Source organism: Falco cherrug, chromosome 3, assembly GCF_023634085.1.
Source record: "Falco cherrug isolate bFalChe1 chromosome 3, bFalChe1.pri, whole genome shotgun sequence".
NCBI classification, from domain to species: domain Eukaryota; kingdom Metazoa; phylum Chordata; class Aves; order Falconiformes; family Falconidae; genus Falco; species Falco cherrug.
In genome coordinates, this window is record NC_073699.1 from 118,536,158 (window position 1) to 118,555,340 (window position 19,183).

Sequence of the window (19,183 nt, forward strand, 5' to 3'; positions counted from 1 at the left end):
GTCTCCAGTCTTACTTCCACAGTTTTCTAAAAAGGTCAGGTGGTTCCCAGCTCCTGAGACCCATGAGATGGGGTGGAGGGGCTGCGGCGGGGGCTCAAACACACAGAGACCCCTGCACCAGCTGGGGACACTGGGGACAGCACGGTGGGAACCTGCCTCATCGTGCTCACCCTGGAGCTGGCAGGAGAGGGACGTCTCCGCCTTGATGGCAACGGAAGGAAACCAAGAGAGAGAATAGGAGATGAAAGCGCAGGGTGAAGGATGGGGGCCAGGAGGAGCCCTCCCCAGCCCCCTCCTCCCTCCCTCCACCGCAACTGTGACGCCTGCTTCAGGCTGAGCTCCCCCCGCCAGACTGAGCCACTGTCACCCCCGCAGCGGTGCCCAGGTCCCCCGGGTACCTAATTCCTCCTTGTTTGAGGTTAGACTCCCCAAGGGGGAAATCTCAGCCTGGCGTTTTCAGCGAGTGCAATTTTCCCGCGGGGTTTCCCAGCGGTTGGGCACAGAGACACACCGCGGCGGCGCAGGATGCCAGGCAGGAGCGCAGGCAGGAGCGCGGGCAGGAGCGCGGGCACACCGGCAGCACCCGCCCCGCCAAGGGTCATGGTGGCCAAAACCATAAAGCGATACCTGGTGCCCGTGGGGTCCCCACAGGGACCACCCGACATCCCGTGCGGGGCATCGGCAGCGGGGTGGGTGCCTGCCCAGGTGGCACGTGCCAGGCAGAGAGACAAGCAGAACCAGCTCAGCCCCCAGCCTCATCCTCTCAAGGAACACCGTGCTTTCTCACAGCCTCATCCCCCGCTATTAATAGCCTTCACTAGCCTCCTCGGGAGCCATTTGCATATTTGATTGCAACTCTGAGGCGGGGCAGGGCCCTTCAATCAGCCGCTCCCGCAGTCTCATTTGCATGGTTTGACATTTTGTTCTGGGAGCGCTGACACCGGTGCTGTGGTGGGGGCCACGGCTCGGGCGGGGGAGGTGGGCACGGTGTCCCCAGGCAGCGGTGCTGGCCCGGGCACGCCACATGGGCCACTCTGCGCGCACCTGGGTGCTGCGAGCAGAGCCGGCAGCACCTCCTCTGCCTGCCCCAAATCTGGCAGGGCGTGACGGAGCCTTGGTGGCCCATGTCCCCAGGTGCCCTGCTCTGCCCTGCCCCACTCGCCGGCCCGGCTGGCGGTGCCCTGTCCCTGTCCGACCTGTGCAGCGGGACCATGAGCCGTGCCCAGCCTGGCAGGCAGGGCGGGGGGTGGCGGGCACGGCCGGGGGGTGGCTGCCCGTCCTGCCAGCCCTGTCTGGAGCTGCTGCACATCAAAGGCCAGCGTCGGGCCGGGATGTCCCCGGGGAGGGGGGGACCCCGAGCCCCAGCGCACCCATTGGCATCCCCAGGGGAGCTGGGGGGGACGCGCTGCCGGGTCCCGGCTGGCCACGCAGCGTGGGGCGATCAGCACCGCGGACAGCGCCCGGCCGCCACCGCCACGGCCACCACCACGGCCACCACTGCCACAGCCACCATGGCCACCACAGCCACCACCACGGCCACCATGGCCACCACTGCCACCACGGCCACCACGGCCACCACTGCCACAGCCATGGCCACCATGCCCACAACTGCCACAGCCACCATGGCCACCACAGCCACCACCACAGCCACCATGGCCACCGCTGCCACAGCCACCATGGCCACCACAGCCACCACCACGGCCACCATGGCCACCACTGCCACCACGGCCACCACGGCCACCACTGCCACAGCCATGGCCACCATGCCCACAACTGCCACAGCCACCATGGCCACCACAGCCACCACCACAGCCACCATGGCCACCGCTGCCACAGCCACCATGGCCACCACTGCCACCACCACGGCCACCATGGCCACCACCATGGCCACCACTGCCACAGTCACCATGGCCACCACTGCCACCACCATGGACACCATGGCCACCATGGCCACTATGGCCACCACTGCCATAGCCATCATGGCCACCACAGCCACCACGACCACTACGGCCACCACTGCCACAGCCACTATGGGCACCACAGCCACCACTGCCACCACAGGCAGCCACCCTGCAGCCCTGCCGCCAGCCCCTCTTGCAGCCCCAGGCCAGGGCCGCACCAGGCAGCAGCAGGAGGAGCTGGGCGGCTCCAGCACCCAGGGCAGACATGGCCAGGAGCTGTGTTCTGGGACAGCCTTGCTTCCCCCCCAGCTCTTGGCATCACTCAGCAGGAAAAAACAGCCCAGGGTGAGGCGTGGGATTGAGCCTGAGGATGATGGGGATCGGAGGAGGGCTCTGCTACTTCCCTCCCTCCTGCCTCAGTTTCCCCTCTAATAAAACCCACCAGAGAGTACAGGTTTGTCTCATGGAGAGGCAAGGTGGTGGGGGAAAACCAGGGAGAGGTACGGGGGGACCGAACTGCCAGCGTGATCATGCCAAGGAGCAAACCAAAGACAGGCAGGGCTCACAGCACAGATGTTGGCACCAGCTGTGCCACTCCCCGGCAGCAGAGCCATCTGGCAGGCAGGCAGACCCGGGGGTCCCCAGCTCCATCCACGGGCCAACACACAGACACCACAGAGGGGACCCTGCCCCACTCCAGGACACGCTTGGCCTGGCCGTCCTGGGACTCAGCTCCCTGGAAAGCCACGGGCAGGCAAATCAACACCGACCCCGGGGGGGGCTCGGGGGAGGCCAGCATGTCTCCCCAGCTCTGAGCACGCAGCAAAGCCTCCCCCCTACACGGCCCGCTCCCCCCTTGCCCCGCAGCCAGCCACAGACCTCAGTGCTGCACAGCTCAGGGAGCGCTGGGCCTGGGGCAAGGGGGTCTCACCCCCCTCATCCTGAGCAAATACCTGCGCTGAGACCCCCGTGTCCCCAGGGCTGAGCGCACCACGTCCCCAAGCTCAGGCACAGCCCAGGCTGCCACCCACAGCATGCACAGCCCCAGCGCACACAGCCCCCAGCCCCAGTGTGCACAGCCCCTGGCCCCCAGTCCCGGCACACCCCCCACAACACGCACAGCCCCCCACCCCAGCAGACACGGCCCCCAGCCCAGCACAGGGCTGCAGGGAAAGGCAGGAGAGATCTCTGGGCTGGGAACTCCCCATCCCGGCCGGGCAAGCTTCAAGGCTGTGCCGGGGCTTGTCTGGGCGAGGGCTGGCTGGGAGCCATACGCTGCACACCGAGACGAGGGGGTGGCTGCCAGGGAGGAGGATTCGGCCAGGAAAGGGTTAGAAAAGGCTCCGAGGGGCTGCAGGCTACCGGCGCGGGGGGGGGGGGGGGGGGCTTCCGCTCTGCCCGGGCTGGGGGCTGGGGGCACTGGGCTGCACCTCTGTGAACAAAGCAGGGCTGCCCCGGGAGAGGGGGTCTACAAGGCATGGACCCCCCTGCACAGAGCCAGACCCACTCCCCTCCCACCCAGCAGCCCCTTCTCCTGCGCCCACCGCCCCACTCACCCTGCCACCACTGCTAAGCCATGAAGTTGCCCGCCCGGGCTCGGCAGGAGCCGAAGGATGGAAGCGGCACGGCGGCTGGATTCGCTCTCTTCCTCCACAATCCCTGTGGGCTGCCCATGCCGCGGCCAGGCCGTGCAGCGAGCGGCCACCAGCCCAGCAGGAGGTGGCCCCGGGGTCACGGCCACCCACGGCGGCGCGGCGGTGGCCACGCTCCGACACCGGCACCTTCCAGCAAGCGCAAGGCGGTGGCGGAGCCGTCGCCCCCGCACGTTGGGGACACACCCACGCACGCTCCCTGGCGCGCTCCGGCCACCCCCGCGCACCGCCACGCACCCCCGGGAAGGGGCTGCCCACGCCAGCAGCGCCCGCACGCCCACGCAGCACCCCGTACGCACCGCCCTGCTGCATCGCCACGCACAGGGATGGACGGACACGCAGCCACGCACGCCGGGATGGACGCACAGCCCTGCATGTTGGGACAGACATGCAGCCATGCATGCCAGGATGGACACACAGCCCCGCATGCTGGGACAGACACACAGCCCCACACGCCAGGATGGACGCACAGCCGTGCATGCTGGGACAGACACACAGCCCCACACGCCAGGATGGACACGCAGCCCTGCATGCTGGGACAGACACACAGCCCCACACGCCAGGATGGACACACAGCCGTGCATGCTGGGACAGACACACAGCCCCACACGCCAGGATGGACGCACAGCCGTGCATGCTGGGACAGACACACAGCCCCACACGCCAGGATGGACGCACAGCCGTGCATGCTGGGACAGACACACAGCCCCACACGCCAGGATGGACACGCAGCCCTGCATGCTGGGACAGACACACAGCCCCACACGCCAGGATGGACACACAGCCGTGCATGCTGGGACAGACACACAGCCCCACACGCCAGGATGGACACGCAGCCCTGCATGCTGGGACAGACACACAGCCCCACACGCCAGGATGGACACGCAGCCCCGCACACTGGGATGGATACACGGACACGCAGCCCCACATGCCAGGATGGACACACAGCCACCCCACACCGCTGCTGCATCCCTGTGCATCTGGATGGCCCCACAGCCACGTGCACCCCGCTGCTCCCACCCCACAGATCCCCATGCACCTCTGCACCCCGCAGGACCTGCGTGCAGCCCTCACTCTGCCGGCTCCCTGCGTGCCCGCACCCCCAACACCCACCAGCACCCACTGCAGCTCCTCCACCATGGGGATGTCCCCAGCTGCCCCCACCCAGAGGACATGGGGGAGCCCAGAGAGACACATGCCCTGACATGAAACACTGAGACAGCCTCAGCTCAGGTGCACCAAAGGCACCCAGGGCGCATCCACCTCCACGGGGTCTCGCCCCGACCCACCAGCTGGGCACACCAACCCAGCCGAGCTGCACCACCACGGCAGGAACAGCCACATCAAGACATGCAGCATCTCCCCACTAACAACCAGCTCACCATCTCCAAACCACTGGGCCCAGAGCCCCCAGTGCGACCACAGCTCTTCCACCCCTGGGGGAGATGGGGAGGGGGTGCCTTGGGCCAAGGCCACAGCACTGGGGATAGGACACCAGCAGGTCCCCCACTGGGCATCACGTCGGGATTCAGTACCTTCAGCTTTCGCAGTCCTCGCTCCAAAGCGGCACCCCCACACGCCCACGGACAGGCTGTTCTCCCGCTCCGCTCTGCCCACCAAAAACTTCAGCTAATTTCCAGCCCAAATGGCTCCCGGCCCTGCTGAGGGGAGAGGACCAGGCAGGCAGTGAGGCTCCTGCCACCGCCTGTCCTCCGAAGCTGCCAGTTTAAGGCCAAACAGACCCTCAGTGAAACACCGAGTGCTGGCAACCACGCCGCAAACATCTGTTCTTCCAACAGCATCATGATTCACAGGCTATTAATTGGGGCTTGGCAGCGCTGGGAAGTGTTTGCATCCCCTGGCTTCACTCAGAGCCACAACTCGCTGCCGACAAGGCCTGGGTGCCGGGGAAGGAGCCAAACCCAGCAATACACCGGCCGCAGTGGAGCCGCACCGGGACGGGCACGGTGCCCAGCTCCCGCACCAGCCGCCCGGTCCCCCAGGAGCAAGGCAGAACAAGCCCCAGGAAAACAGCAGCAGCAGCGCTCGGTGCTTGCCAGGAGCAGCCAGCATGGCACCACCAGCACGGCAGCCCCAGCACCCAGCGGAGCGGGGCTGCAGCACGGATGCCGCCTGCCCGGGCTCCCACTCAGCCGTGCACGGCGGGGTCCGTGGGTGCTGGTGAGTTCACCCCCAGCGCCGTGTTTCTGTAGGGTCTCCCCAGGGCACCGGCATCACCTGCCGCCACGGCATCGAGGGGAAGCGCAGAGCAGCACCCTGCTCCGGCAGCACCAGACAAAGGCTGTGAGAAGCCTCCTCCACCGACAGCCAAGAGAAATCTGAATTCAGAAGCTGATCAGAAACCATGTCATGGCTCCTTCCCACTCCAGCATTTGGGGAGGAGTGAGCTGGGGGGGGGGGGAGGGCGATGTGAGAAATCTAATTAGGATTGAGGGCAGGTTGTAGAGGTGCTGCCATGGGAGCTGCAGGAGCACAGCTGCTGCAGGAGGGGGACACCAGCTGCCCGCAGCACCCCCAGCCCCGTGGAAACAGGGAAAGTACAAATTAATTCTCCTTAATCTGACGGGCACTTGCTCTGCTGCCACATGCCGCTGCCACGGCTGGCAGAGAGCAGCCCGGGCCCCCCGCGGCTTGGCTCGCGTGCCCATGGCAGCCATGCCCTCTGTGTCCCCCCACGGCCAGCGCCGTACGGCCCTGGGATGAACCGCCGGGCAGGGCAGGGACAGCAGAAGGGGCTCGATCCTGCCCAGCCTGGGGGAGGTGAGTGAGGGGTGCTGAGCTCAGAGCCTGGCCTCCTCCTTGTCTCCTGGGGCGGCCTCCCCATGCTGCTGCTCATAAGGGAACTGGGCATCCCAGGGCCATCAAGAGGGCCACCATCCCACGGCCACTTTGGCAGCCCAGGCTGTACACCCAGGGGTGCCGGAGCCCCGAGGCCACGCTGAAGGGCGCTACGCAGGGTTGGCACGTCCCCCTCCCCTTGTCCTCCACTGGCACTGGCCATGCCCCATGCCACCTGCACCGCGGGGATGCCCTCCCTGATGTGAGGGATACAGGCTGCCACCTCCATCCACCCCATGACCGGGATGTCTGCCAGGACACATCCACCCGTGCACCCCCGGCCCTCCCGGCGAGTCCCCCAGCTGCCGGCACGTCTCGCCTGCTATTCTTAGCTCTCCAGCGCTGCACTCTCCCGGCAATGGCACCGTATATTACTATTATTGCCGGCTGCCAACGTCTTGAAGCAAGCAGCCAGGATCTTGGTGGGGCTTCCACACCCCTGGTGACCTGTCGTTCAGTCCCTGCCGTGCTCTGGTCTTCAACAGGCTATTTCAGGAAATCCAATTTGGTGGGCAGAAGGAACACAAGCCACACATTCAGCTCCTGAGCTGGATCCAGGCTCCTCGCGTCGCCGCTCAGATCCAGATTTTAGCTTCGCCCGTGATGGCAATAAGGGCCAAGAGTCACCTTTGGCTCCAGATCCAAATTTCTAGCTGGGTGGGATCCAGGGTTTTGGATCAGCTTGTCAGAGAGACACAAGTGTCTGCAAAACCTGGATCTGGAGCTCCAGCCCCAGCCGCAGCAGCAGCACCTGGGCATGAGACCCCAGCTCAGGGCCTGATCCTGCCTGCATGGGTGGGCAGACCTGTGGAGACTCACACCAGCGCAGCCACCAGCCTCGGGGCTCCTGCCCAGGCCCTGTGTCCCGCAGGTCCCGGCACGACGCTACCTCTGAGCTGGTGATGGGGAGGTTGAAGGAAGCCCCCCCAGGGACACCCAGCCTGTGCTCCCCACCAGCCTGCACTCCCTCCCCGTGCCTTGCCCAGGCTGGCAGGAGGGCTGGGGGCTGCTCCTCCGGCCCACACCACAGCACAAGCCCTGGCACTCAGGAGGGAGATTTGGGCACCAGGGGCTTGGAGCCTGCTTGCCCGTGGGGACACCATGGTTGTGTCACCCACTCCCCACAGCAGGGATGCCTGGAGCCAGTCCCGGTGCCCAGGCTTGGTGGGGTAACAACCCCCAAGGTGGCCCCAAAGGTGGCTCATGCCCGCACCGCCTTGTGCCAGTGCTCTTGCTGCCCCCAGAGCCAAGGGCCCCTCCAGCTCAGATGCTCCACAGTCACTTTGATGGTGATTTTCTTCCCTCTCGGCCTGGCCTGCACTTGAATAGCGCTTTGAAAGGGCTGACATGCCTTCCAGCCTCCTGAGCGTGGCCGTGCCCATCTCCTGGTGGCTGTCCCCCTTCTCCATCCCCCAGCAGATGGGGTCCTCAAGGGCTGGGAGCCGTGGACACGTGCGGGCAGACAGTGGAAGCACTGGGGCGAGGAACCGAGATAGACGGGAAATGACATCCATTTCCTAAAGGGGAATCTGCGCTGGTGGCCAGATCCTGCCCTGATTTACACCAAGGGAGGCCACCTGCTCCCAGCTCGGACTCTGGTGGGGGCAGCCAGCACCCAACAGCCTGGCTCTGTCCCCTCCTGCCTGCTCGGGGTTTCGTGGCCAGCGCGGGGGGCAGGCAGGGACCCGCTGCGGGCAGCCCTGGGAGGGAGGTGATGTGCAGGGCTGGATGTCATGGGATGGAGAGAGACGGGATGGAGAGCGGTCCCAGCGCCAACTTGCTCTGCAGGTTTGGCACAGGGTGGAGGGATCAGATCGGCTTCTCCAACAAAACTCAACCGTCCAGGGGAAGGCAGGTGACGAGAGGAGAGAGACCCCCGCAAAGCTCCCCTTGGCTGCCAAGGCTGCGCTGTGCCATGGAGCCTGGATGCACGGGGAGAGTCACAGCTCGGCTCGTGCTCCCTGCCAGCCCCCAGCCCCCAGCGGCAGCCCCGGATCCGGGACCCCCAGCGCCCAGTCCCCCTGCCCCGCAGCCCTCCCAGGGGGGACACCACCAGGCTGGGGAGGGGTCCTCGGCCTGGCCGGCCCCGGCCCGAGCCCTCTGCAGCGGGAGAGCACCAGGATGGCTGCTGTCACCTTCCACGGAGACAGGCTGGGGGGGCTGGGGGCTTCAGCCCCCTCCCCGCAGCCCCAGGAGCTGGGGGGGCCCGCACCCCTTCTCCCGCACCCACCGCGGGGTCCCGACCCGCCGCGCTGGCTGAGCCGAGCACTGCGCTGCCCCCAGCCATCTTGCCGGCTTCCCCCCAGCACCCGCCCGGCAGGGCTGGATGGATCCCCGCGCCACACGCCCCGTCTCCTGGGGGGGGGGGGGCGTCCCGCACGGCCCCGGTGGGGAGAGCCGCCCCCCCCGAAAGGCACCGCGGATCCCCCGGGAGCGGGACCCCCGCCCGGCCGGCGATGCCCCCGCGGCAGCAGCAGCCCCGGGCGCGCAGCCCCGCGGTACCGGCCCGGGCAGCGCCGGGACACAGCCCCCCCCGCGCCCCCGCCGCTCTTACCCCGCTCCCGCCGCCTACATCCTCCGGCCGCTGCCGGGCGGCTCCCCGACGGCCCGGCCCCGCCGCCCCCGGCCCCGCCGCCCCGGCCCGGCTGCTCCCGGCTCGGCCCGGGCCGGCGGCACCATGCGAGTGGCGGCGGCCCCGCAGTGCAGCGCGGCTGGGCGCGGAGCGGTGCGGAGCGGTGCGGAGCGGTGCGGAGCCGCCGCCGCGGCGCAGCCAAGACACGGCGGTGGATTTTCCCCGGGAGTCAGAGCGGGCGGCGGCGGCGCAAGATGGCTCCGGTGCGGCTCTGCCGCCGCCTCCCGGCACCCCGGGACCCCCGGGGTGGGGAAGGGGAGGGGGGGGAGAGGGGGGCATCGGGGACCTGCCGCCGGCGGGGCACGCGGCGTGGGCTGGCACCGGGACGGGAGGTACCCGCCCGTGGGCATCCCCTGGGGCACCCCGGGGTGGGGGGCACCCTGGGACCTGCCAGCCAGTCCTGCCCTTGGGCACACTGCCTGCCCGGCCAGGGAGGGGTACCGGGACAGCCGTGGGGCACCGGGATAGCTCTGGGGTACCCGGATAGCTGTGGGGCACCGGGATAGATATGGGGTATCGGGATAGCTGTGGGGCACCGGGATAGATATGGGGTACCCGGATAGCTGTGGGGCACCGGGATAGATATGGGGTACCAGAATAGCTATGGGGCACTGGGATAGCTATGGGGTACTGGGATATCCGTGGGGCACCAGGATAGCTGTGGGGTACCAGGATAGCCGTGGGGTACCAGGATAGCTATGGGGCACTGGGATAGCTATGGGGTACTGGGATATCCGTGGGGCACCAGGATAGCTATGGGGTACCAGGATAGCCGTGGGGTACCAGGATAGCTATGGGGCACTGGGATAGCTATGGGGTACTGGGATAGCTGTGGGGCACCGGGATAGCTGTGGGGTACCAGGATAGCCGTGGGGCACAGGGATAGCCATGGGGTACTGGGACAGCCATGGGGCACCGGGATAGCTGTGGGGTACCAGTACAGCCACAGGGCACCAGATTAGCCATGGGGTACTGGGACAGCCATGGGGTACTGGGACAGCCATGGGGCACCGGGATAGCTGTGGGGTACCAGTACAGCCACAGGGCACCAGATTAGCCATGGGGTACTGGGACAGCCATGGGGTACTGGGACAGCCATGGGGTACTGGGACAGCCACAGGATACCGGGATACCCATGGGGTACTGGGAGAGCCATGGGGTAGGGTACTGGGACAGCCATGGGATACCGGGACAGCCGTGGGATACTGGGAGAGCTGCAGGGTACTGGGACACTCACGGGCAAGGCACAGCCCCCCAGGGGCCCAGCCTGCTGCCAGCAGACCGGGGGCTGCCAGCCCGCCAAGCCCCTTGCACCACACCATGTAATTTGCCAATAGTAATAATAATAATAGTAATAATTACGGCACGAGCAGGTTAGAAGTGCAGCGGAACAATAACCTGGTTGAACGCCTTGCTGCGTGCGGTGGCGGGAGCCACACCGCAGCACGTGCCCAGCCCTGGCACCATGCCGGCGCTGAAGCCCCCAGCCACGCCACGTGGGAGCCTGTGCCCGATGCGTGGGGGGACACGGCTCAGGCAAGCACCTGCGGGGGGGGGGGGGGTCAGCAGCTGCGTGTCCAGGCGTTTTGTGCCCCAGAGCTGCGGTCCTTAGCCGAGCTGGCTGTGCCACCAGGCAGGGCTGTCCCCAGCCACGGTCATGCCATCAGTCACCCAGGGGGATGGCCAGGGCTGGAGGACACACGTGTTTCCCCGGGGTGGCACAGGGCAACAGGAGAGCAGCACGCTGCAGGGAGCGTGCGGTCAGACCCAGGCCCTGCTGCCATCGCTGCGGCTCTGCAGAGCCACCCCCAGCTCAGGGCGCTCTGCTCAGCAGCCCCGCGGCCCCCATCACTGTCCTCCACCCAGGGCACTCTGCCAGAGCCAGAGCCAGAGCTGGAGCTGGGGCTGCCCCCTCCCCTGGCGTGCAGAGAGCCCCCCCCCCCCGAAAATCCTGCTGCCCCTGGGAGGGGATCCCCAGCCCCCACCCTTGCCAGGCCCTGCAGCACCCTGCATCGCCACCCGCACAGCTGCTCCTGCTGCATGGGGGGAGCGGAGGGCTGCCCACCCCGCTGAGCAGTTATATAAAAGGATTAAAATTTAATATAAACTTCAAAAGGGGAATAACCGGGTGGTCAAAGATGGCTGGGCCAGGGCCGGGTGTGGAGCAGAGCCAGCCTTGGCCACGTCCCGGCTTTGCCAAGACACGGCACTGCGGCACACGGAGACCCGCTCCACCCAGCCTGGCCCATGGGCACAGCCGCATGGAGCCAGAGCAAAGTGCCCGGGTGCCACGGGCAGCCTGGCGTCCTGCGAGCCCACGCCATGTGTCCCGTGCAGCGGGCTGCCTGAGTGACGGGGTGCATGATTCCCATGGCACATGGAGACCCTGCCTCCCCAGGGCCCAGCCTTGCCCCACACCTTTGCCTCCCCACTGGCAGCCGAGCAGCCTTTCCTAACCCACCACCGCCAGGAAGAGCATCACCCAGCCGTCCCAGTGCCGGGCTGTGCCAGCGGTCCCCGGGCAGCCCGTCTCCTCCTGCCCGATGCCTCATGCTTCCTTCCCAGGGACTGGTGGGTTGGAGATTGCTTGGAGAACATCCCTGTGCTGGGGGGCCAGACCTTTGGCTGGGGGAGCAGCTGCTGGATCCCAGTCCCCACCACGGCCCCCCAGAGCCAGCATGGCTGCGCAGCACCCACTGCTCCCACCCGTGCAGCGCCGGGGAGCGAGGCTGTGGCAGCGGCAGGAACGAGTCGGAGCTGGGAAAACACCATCTTCCACCCACGCAGCCGCCCACGGCCCTGCGCCAGCTCCGCCGCCCCCGCCGCGTGCCGGGCCCGCCAGGAAGGTGGGCGGCGGGCACGGGGCTGGGGGCTGTGCTGTGCCCACCATGGCCACCCACCCCTGGGTAGGGCAGGGATGGGGCAGGGGGGAGCAGGGCCCCGCAGCCCCCCTGTGCAGGAGCTGCCCTGGCGCAGGCTGCTGCTGCAGGAGCAGGGCTGAGCTGGGGCTGGGGGGCCAGGGCTGGGGGGCTGGGGGCTGCCCTGTACCCGGCTCTGCCCCAGGGTACAGGAGTGCTGGCACTGCTCGGTGTGCGGCACAGGTGCCCGCCAGCAAAGAGACCGGGGAAGCCTTTGGCTCATTCATTTTTAATCCTGGCTGAGAGCAGGAGGGATGCAGGCACAAGGCTCGGGAATGCTGCAGGATGGGGCTGGCTGCAGTGCCCCGAACAGCCCCCCCCGGGCAGCCCAGCTCATGCCACGGGTGTCTTTGATCACGAGTGTCTCCAGGGGACAGAGACCCCCCCGGGCAGGGACAGCCAACCCCGGGCATCCCTCCCTGTCCTGTCTCACCACATCCCACTACAGCTCAGCCTCACCTGCAGCAGCTCAGCCCCCCCTCACTGCGCGAGCCCCCCCAGTGCCTGTGAATGCAGGGGGCAGGATCTGTGCATGAGCAGAAACCGTGGGCCTGAGAGCACGTGGGGATGCGCAGAGAGCAGAGATGGAGGCGGGGGAGTGCATGAAGCCAGAGCTTCTCCCACGCTGCTCCCCATCCTTAGCCTAATGCCAGGTACCCCATCCCACCGGGACTGAGGTGCTGGGCCAGACAGGGGGCAGGACCCCAGCGCCCACCCTGCTACGAGGAGGCAAAGGAGGACGCGCGGGCACTGGGCACAGGCACGGCGGGGGCCGGCGGGGAGAGCGGGACGCACCGGCCAATCTTGCGCAGGGTCCGTCCCAGGTCAGCACGGAAGCGCCGGATGGAGAAGCAGTAGATGAGGGGGTCGAGGCAGCTGTTGAGGCTGAGCAGGGCCACACTCAGTGTGTGCAGCATGTCCAGGGTGGCAGGGGGCCTGCAGAGTGGCACGGGGGGCTGGCTGCCCACCCAGGGGGCCAGCGTGAGGTGGTAGGGGGCCACGCAGACCACGAAGACCAGAAGCATCCCCAGCACCATGGCGCGCGCCTGCTGCCGGTGGAAGCCCGGTGAGGCGGCGGTGGGCACCGAGAGCGCCCGGGCGATGGAGGCATAGGTGCCCAGCACCACCAGGAAGGCAGCAGTGAAGAAGCCCACCATGGCGTAGGCGTACACCCGCTGCCGGCCATGCTGCTCAAAGCAGGCGGTGGTCCCGGCGCGGGTGGGGAAGGTCTGCTGGGTGGCCAAGGTGGGCACGGCGCAGCCCAGCCCCAGCAGCCAGGCCAGGGCACAGGCCAGCGCGGCCCCCCGGCGCCCCGTCAGCGGCAGCTCCCGCCGTGCCGCCCGCACCGCGCAGTACCGGTTGAAGCTGATGAGCGCCATGAAGGTGATGGCACTGTAGGTCGCCAGGTAGTAGGCGGCCCCGGCCAGGCGGCAGGCAGCCTCTGACAGCAGCCAGTCCCCCCCGGCCAGGTAGTAGGGGATCCAGAGGGGCAGGGTGAGGTTGAAGAGGATGTCGGCCAGCGTGAGGTTGATGAGGTAGATGCGGATGGCCTTCCTCACCTTGCCGCTCTGCAGGAAGACCAGCAAGGCCACCAGGTTGCCCGGCAGCCCCACGCACAGCACCAGGCAGTAGACAGCAGGAACCAGCACGAACTGCAGCGGGTCGCTGGGCATGCACTCGCCGGGGTGCTCAGCCAGCAGCGGCCCCGACGCCGAGCCGTTCATCCTGGGCTCCTGCAAAGATGGGGGGACGGTCAGTGGCATGGCCCTGGACACAGCCCTCGGGGGACATGGAAGGGACATTGACCTGGACGGGGCGACCTCTCTGGCTGGCACCTGCCGTAGCTGGCGGGACCAGAGGCAGAGCCACCCCGTGGGGATGCCACCGTCTGTCAGATGGGCTCAGCCTCCAACTCCAACGGCAAGAGGCGAGGGGCTCTGGGATCCCGTCCCAGCCCAACCCCAGCCATGTCCCCCCCCTGCGAGGGATCCCAGCGGCTGCCGCCAGCGGTCCAGCCAGGGCGCCCCGGGGAGCGGCAGGCGCAGCTGCGCCCTGGCCAAGGGGCAGAGCCGCTGCCGGAGGCACCCGGGGGTGCTGTGCCGGCTCCAGTGCTGGCTCCAGTGCCGGCTCCAGCTGGCAGCTGCAAGGATTAACACCTCCCACGCAGCCATGTGCTTGCTGGGACCACCCAGCCCCGGCCCATTCCCAGCACCCTAAATCCCCCCACGGAGCCCACCCGTGGGGACGTCACCCACCACCGGCTCAGCACACACCGGAGAGGGCACGGACATGGGGTGTACGAGCATGGGGCCACAGCGCCCCGTGCCCCCCAGCCCTGCACCAGGCAGGTTTGCCGGTCCTGGCCATGGAAAACGACGTTGTGCCGCAATGGCTGTGTCCCAGGGCTGCATCTATTTCACCTCCCGTCACTGCCTGCCCACACCTCACTGACAGCACTGACTCACCCAGCGGGTGTTTTCCAGCACGGCAGGGCCGGATTCGGCACACGCAGCACCCAGCACCAGGCTGAGGCATGGAAGACATGAGGGGGACTCAAGGCTCATCCCAGTGGACTCCAGTTGTTCTGCAGAGCCAGCACAGACCCCCAAGGAGCCCCCAGCTCCCTCAGAGCCCCCCCTTCCCCTTCCCTTCCCCCAGCCCTGTTGGCCCAGGGGATGCTCCGTCTCACCCACACCAAGCTGGTTACTTACCCCACTGGGTCAGGCTGGACCGGCTGCGTCCCCTCCGGCTGCTCCTCGCTGTCTGATCCAGCCAGGCTGGGGAAGGCTTTAAGTGCTGGAGGAGGCAGGAGCTGCCTGATCCCCCCAGCCACCCCACCCCCCGCCACCATCCCAAGCCCCTGTGGGGGTCAGCGCCTGCGGGACAGCAGCTGGAACGGGGAGAGCACCTGCGTGTGTATGTAACAGAGGATTCCTCGCTGGAGCCATGGTAAGACCCCCTGCGCCGGCTGACGGGGCTGGGGGTACACGGGGGGGACCTGCCACCCCCCCCTCCACGTGCCCCCAGCCCTGTCTAGGACCATTTCCCAGAGCCTTTTTCCCACCCACGCCAGGATGAAAGCAGCAGAGGGTCAAGTTTCCACACCCAGCAGCTGGGGGGAAAGGGGGATGCCCTGAAAGGGATCAAAGCAGGAATCTGCTCCTCCCGGCTCTCAGTGCTTTTCTTGGCTTAAAGCTCGAATCAGGGGGAGCACAACCCCAGCCCCCCACCCCCCCCCACCCCCAGCTCTGTGAGCATCTGACTCACAGCCTGGCGTGGCCCTGCAAATTGTGGATGTTCCTTTGGGACACCAAAGGTGCCACCCCCAAGGTGGTTCAGGTCCCACTGGGGGTACGGGGGTGTTGTACCCCCTCTGCTCATCCCAAGACGGCCAGTCTCCCCCCCCCCGCCAGCACAGCCGCCCTACTGGGAGATGCACCGGGTACAAATGTGATCTTGGGGTTCATCCCAAGTGGATCACATTGGCTGTGCCCATCTGGGGTGGTGGAGGGCCCTGCACCCACAGGGTGCAAGATCCAAAAAAACCCACGCGCCTGCCCAGGCACAAGGTTTTGAGGAAGGGGGGGGTCACGCTGCTGCTGTTGCCCACCCCCCCCCGATGTACAAGCGGCCTGGCACATTGCTAGGTGGCTCTGGCCAGCCGGGGGGCTCCCAGCCCCACATGGGCTCTCCCCACTGGCTCTGTCTCCGTGTCAGCTGCCACCAGCTCCTGCCTGTCCCCAGCCCTTGACCCTGGGCACTGCTCCAGGGGGCCCAGGACATCCCCTCAGCGTGGCGGGAGGCAGAAATGAACAGGGCAGGCAAAATGAAAAACAAGAAGCTTTATTCCAAAAAATGAGAGCCTCCAGGAGAGCAGAGCCAGCCCCAGCTCGACATGGCCAAACGCCGGGAAGAGCTGGACACCTTGTGCGAGTTCAGCAATGGAGCTCCTGGAGCGGCGGTGGTGCCACGGCCACCGTCCCACCGCACCAGCCCCAGGTCCTGCAGCACAGGGACAACCGACACCAAGGTCCCCAGCGGTGGCAGGAGGGGACACACCGCCTGAGCAGCAAGTTACCTCCCAGGACGCGATGCTGTCCCCCAAAATATCATAAAGGCATCACTTCCCACCAGCCGAGCCATCCGTCCTTCCCAGCACCGGTCACTCGAACTTGGGCTTGGCGGGGGCCGCGTGCCCGCGGATGTTGAGCAGCAGGAGGAGACCGAGGCAGAGGGTGGCGGGGGCACACATGGCCAGGGGCTCCCGCAGCACCAGCAGTGTGTAGATGGCACCTGGGCGAGGAGCACAACGGGGGAATAGGGGTCCCTGCCCGAGGGTCTCCTGGGACCCCACACGGGGTGACGGGCTCCCGCTCGCTCTCACCGATCATGATGACGCTGAGGATGAAGTTGCTGATCTCCTGCAGGAGCTGGGGCCCGAACGCCAGCAGCAGCCCGGCCACCGCCTCCACCCAGCCCACCACCTCCAGGTACCAGCCCGGCTCCGGCGTGAGCCCCAGCTCCTTCAGGGGGAACACCTCGGCGTACCGCACGAACTGCGACTGCTGCGGAGGGCAGGAGGGGACAGAGCAGCCCTGAGCCTGGGGTGGGGGGCACAGCCCCTCCGGCAGGGTCTGCTGTGCTCAGCCCTGTGCCCCAAGGGGTTCAATCCTGCACACCAGCACCCCAGCCTGCTCATTGCCCCCAGGGGGGCTCAGCCCAGCAGCCCCGCACCCCAACCTGCTCATTACCCCTGCCAAGGGGCTCAGCCTTGAACCCCCAGGGGTTCAGCCCCACGCCCCAGCCCGCTCATTCCCATCCAGGGGGCTCAGCCCTGTACCCCAGCACCTCAACCTGCTCACTCCCCCCAGGGGGCTCAGCCCCATACCCCCAGGGGATCATTCCAGCACGCCGACCTGCTTATTCCCCCCAGGGGGCTCAGCCCTGCACCCCAGGGGATCGTTCCTGCACCCCAGCCTGCCCATTCCCCCCCCCAGGGGCTCAGCGCTGTGGCCCAGCACCCCACCCTGCGTGCTCCCCCCAGCTCAGCCTGCCGGCACCGCGCAGCGCCCCCCGCTGCAGCTCAGGCCCCCCGCACCGCGCGGCCCCCCGGCGCAGCTCAGCCCCCCGGCACCGCGCAGCCCCCCCCGGCACCGCGCAGCCCCCCCCCGGCGCAGCTCAGCCCCGCGGCACCGCGCAGCCCCCTGCGCAGCGAAGCCCCCCGACACCGCGCAGCTCCCCGCGCAGCGCAGCCCCGCGCAGCCCCCCCCGGCGCAGCGCAGCCCCCCCCCCCCCGGACCCACCATGTAGCGGTGCAGGTCGGCCGAGAGCAGGGCCGAGAGCTTCCCGGCGCCCGCCAGCAGGAAGAACAGCCCCAGCAGGACGCGCAGCGCTCGGAACGCCGCCGCCATGGCGGGCACGGGCGGGGGCGGCGGGCGGGGCCACGGGGCTCGGCTCCGGCCCGGGCACGGACCCCCCCCCCGCGGGGCACGGACCCCCCCCCGCGGGGCACGGACCCCCCCCCCGCGGGGCACGGACCCCCCCCCCGCGGGGCACGGACCCCCCCCCCGCGGGGCACGGACCCCCCCCCGCGGGGCACGGACCCCCCCCCGCGGGGCACGGACCCCCCCCCGCGGGGCACGGACCCCCCCCCGCGGGGCACGGACCCCCCCCCCGCGGGGCACGGACCCCCCCCCGCGGGGCACGGACCCCCCCCCGCGGGGCACGGACCCCCCCCCCGCGGGGCACGGACCCCCCCCCGCGGGGCACGGACCCCCCCCCCGCGGGGCACGGACCCCCCCCCGCGGGGCACGGACCCCCCCCGGGCTGTGAGGCCCACATCCCCCCGGCCAGCACCACCCTCCCACCGAACCTGGGCTGGGTGACAGCAAATAAATAGGGCTGGGGGGGGTGTGGGTGGGATAAAACCCCCAGACCCACATTGGGACTGTGCGGGCACAGCGGGCCCTGGGCCAGCACCCGCAAAGGGACCGGGTGCAGGCAGCGGCACAGGCAGGTTGCCGGTGGCTGGGGTTAGCCACACAGCAGGCTGGGTAGCCAGGCAGCATAGCAGGGCAGCCGGGCTGTTAGCCAGGCAGTAGATTGGTTAGCCACGCAGCAGGCTGGGTAGCCAGGTGGCAGATTGGTTAGCCACGCAGCAGGCTGGGTAGCCAGGTGGCAGATTGGTTAGCCACGCAGCAGGCTGGGTAGCCAGGTGGCAGACTGGTTAGCCACGCAGCTGAGCCGGGGTAGCCAGGCAGGCGGGCCGGGCATTGCTGCCAGGCAGAAGGCCGCAGCTGCTGCCCTCCCCGCACCACCCAGGCCTGCGTCACTGCCAGCACTGCTCGCCATGCAGCGTGTGCCCAGCCTCTCAGGGAAGACAGCCCTAGATTGGCACGAGCCAGGGGCTAAGGGAGCCACAGGGACACTGACATTACTGTAATTCAAGTGGAAATATTTTTTTTAATACCAATAAATCATGAAGAGCAGGAACGGTTTCCCAGGCACCAGGAAGCAGCGGCAGCACGCAGCAGCGCTGACCCAGGGCAGCCGCCTCGGAGGGCTGCCTGGCCTTGCAGGGCTGCTATTTTTACTCCTGGCAGCCATCGCTCCCCGGCTCTGCTGGGACAGCCGCAGTGAGGGCAGCCGAGGAGCTGCTCAGGATCATTTGTGGCTTCTCCCTGCTCCGGCTTGAATGCCAGGGAGTGATAAACAGCAACAGGCCAGGGATGCTCCAGCTCTTCTTTTAGAAAGCAGCGCGGTGCAGGGGGAAGGAAAATCCCAACCAAACCCTGAGCAAAGGATTGCAGCAGCTCAGCACCCTCCCACCCATGGCTTCAGTGCTCCCCACAAGCAGGCTTGGTGTTTAAGCAAGTCAGGGAGACACCCGCCCGCAGCAGCCACCTTCCTCCAAGCTCCCGTCTCTGGTAGCAGGGTTTCATCCCCGCTGCAGAGCGGAGCGCGCTCAGGGCCCGGACAGAGGTTGGTTTTGTGCAAACACTGCAAAACCATTTCACCGTGTTTGCATTTCCCAGGGCTGCCCCAGCACTGCCGACAGGGCAGGGGTCATGCCACCCACACCATGCCCAAGCCCCAGCACAGCACCTCGGCTCAGAGCCCCTCACAGCAAGACACGTTGGCAGATAAACGCTCTTGTCTGGCCGGGAGACCAACACCGTCCACATGGTACCATGCACCTACCCTCCACCTGGTATTTTTTTA

The 19,183-nt window shown here is 67.8% G+C and overlaps 3 protein-coding genes across 5 annotated transcripts in view; all 3 read right to left on the reverse strand.

Annotated features, from left to right (window-relative positions):
- Positions 1 to 9,240, reverse strand: part of DLGAP3 (DLG associated protein 3) — a 28,639-nt gene extending 19,399 nt beyond the window's left edge. For 2 of the 3 annotated variants that reach the window (XM_055706172.1, XM_055706174.1), the window contains exon 1: positions 8,967 to 9,240. The gene's annotated coding sequence lies outside the window, so the exon portion shown is untranslated. Of the gene's footprint in view, positions 1 to 3,457; positions 4,122 to 8,966 lie in introns of those variants that run through there. The other variant, XM_055706173.1, reaches the window with a different exon arrangement.
- Positions 9,241 to 12,514: 3,274 nt separating this feature from the next.
- LOC129735743 (platelet-activating factor receptor-like) lies at positions 12,515 to 14,709 on the reverse strand. Its single transcript, XM_055706273.1, has 2 exons — positions 14,674 to 14,709; positions 12,515 to 13,695 (listed from the first exon to the last, which is right to left on the reverse strand). The coding sequence occupies exon 2, from the start codon at positions 13,684 to 13,686 to the stop codon at positions 12,682 to 12,684; it is 1,005 nt and encodes a 334-aa protein (XP_055562248.1). The 5' UTR covers positions 13,687 to 13,695; positions 14,674 to 14,709; the 3' UTR covers positions 12,515 to 12,681.
- Positions 14,710 to 15,789: 1,080 nt separating this feature from the next.
- TMEM35B (transmembrane protein 35B) lies at positions 15,790 to 17,389 on the reverse strand. Its single transcript, XM_055705031.1, has 3 exons — positions 17,266 to 17,389; positions 16,347 to 16,527; positions 15,790 to 16,255 (listed from the first exon to the last, which is right to left on the reverse strand). Exons 1-3 carry the CDS (start codon positions 17,371 to 17,373, stop codon positions 16,125 to 16,127), a joined length of 420 nt encoding a protein of 139 aa, XP_055561006.1. The 5' UTR covers positions 17,374 to 17,389; the 3' UTR covers positions 15,790 to 16,124.
- Between the last annotated feature and the right edge of the window lie 1,794 nt (positions 17,390 to 19,183).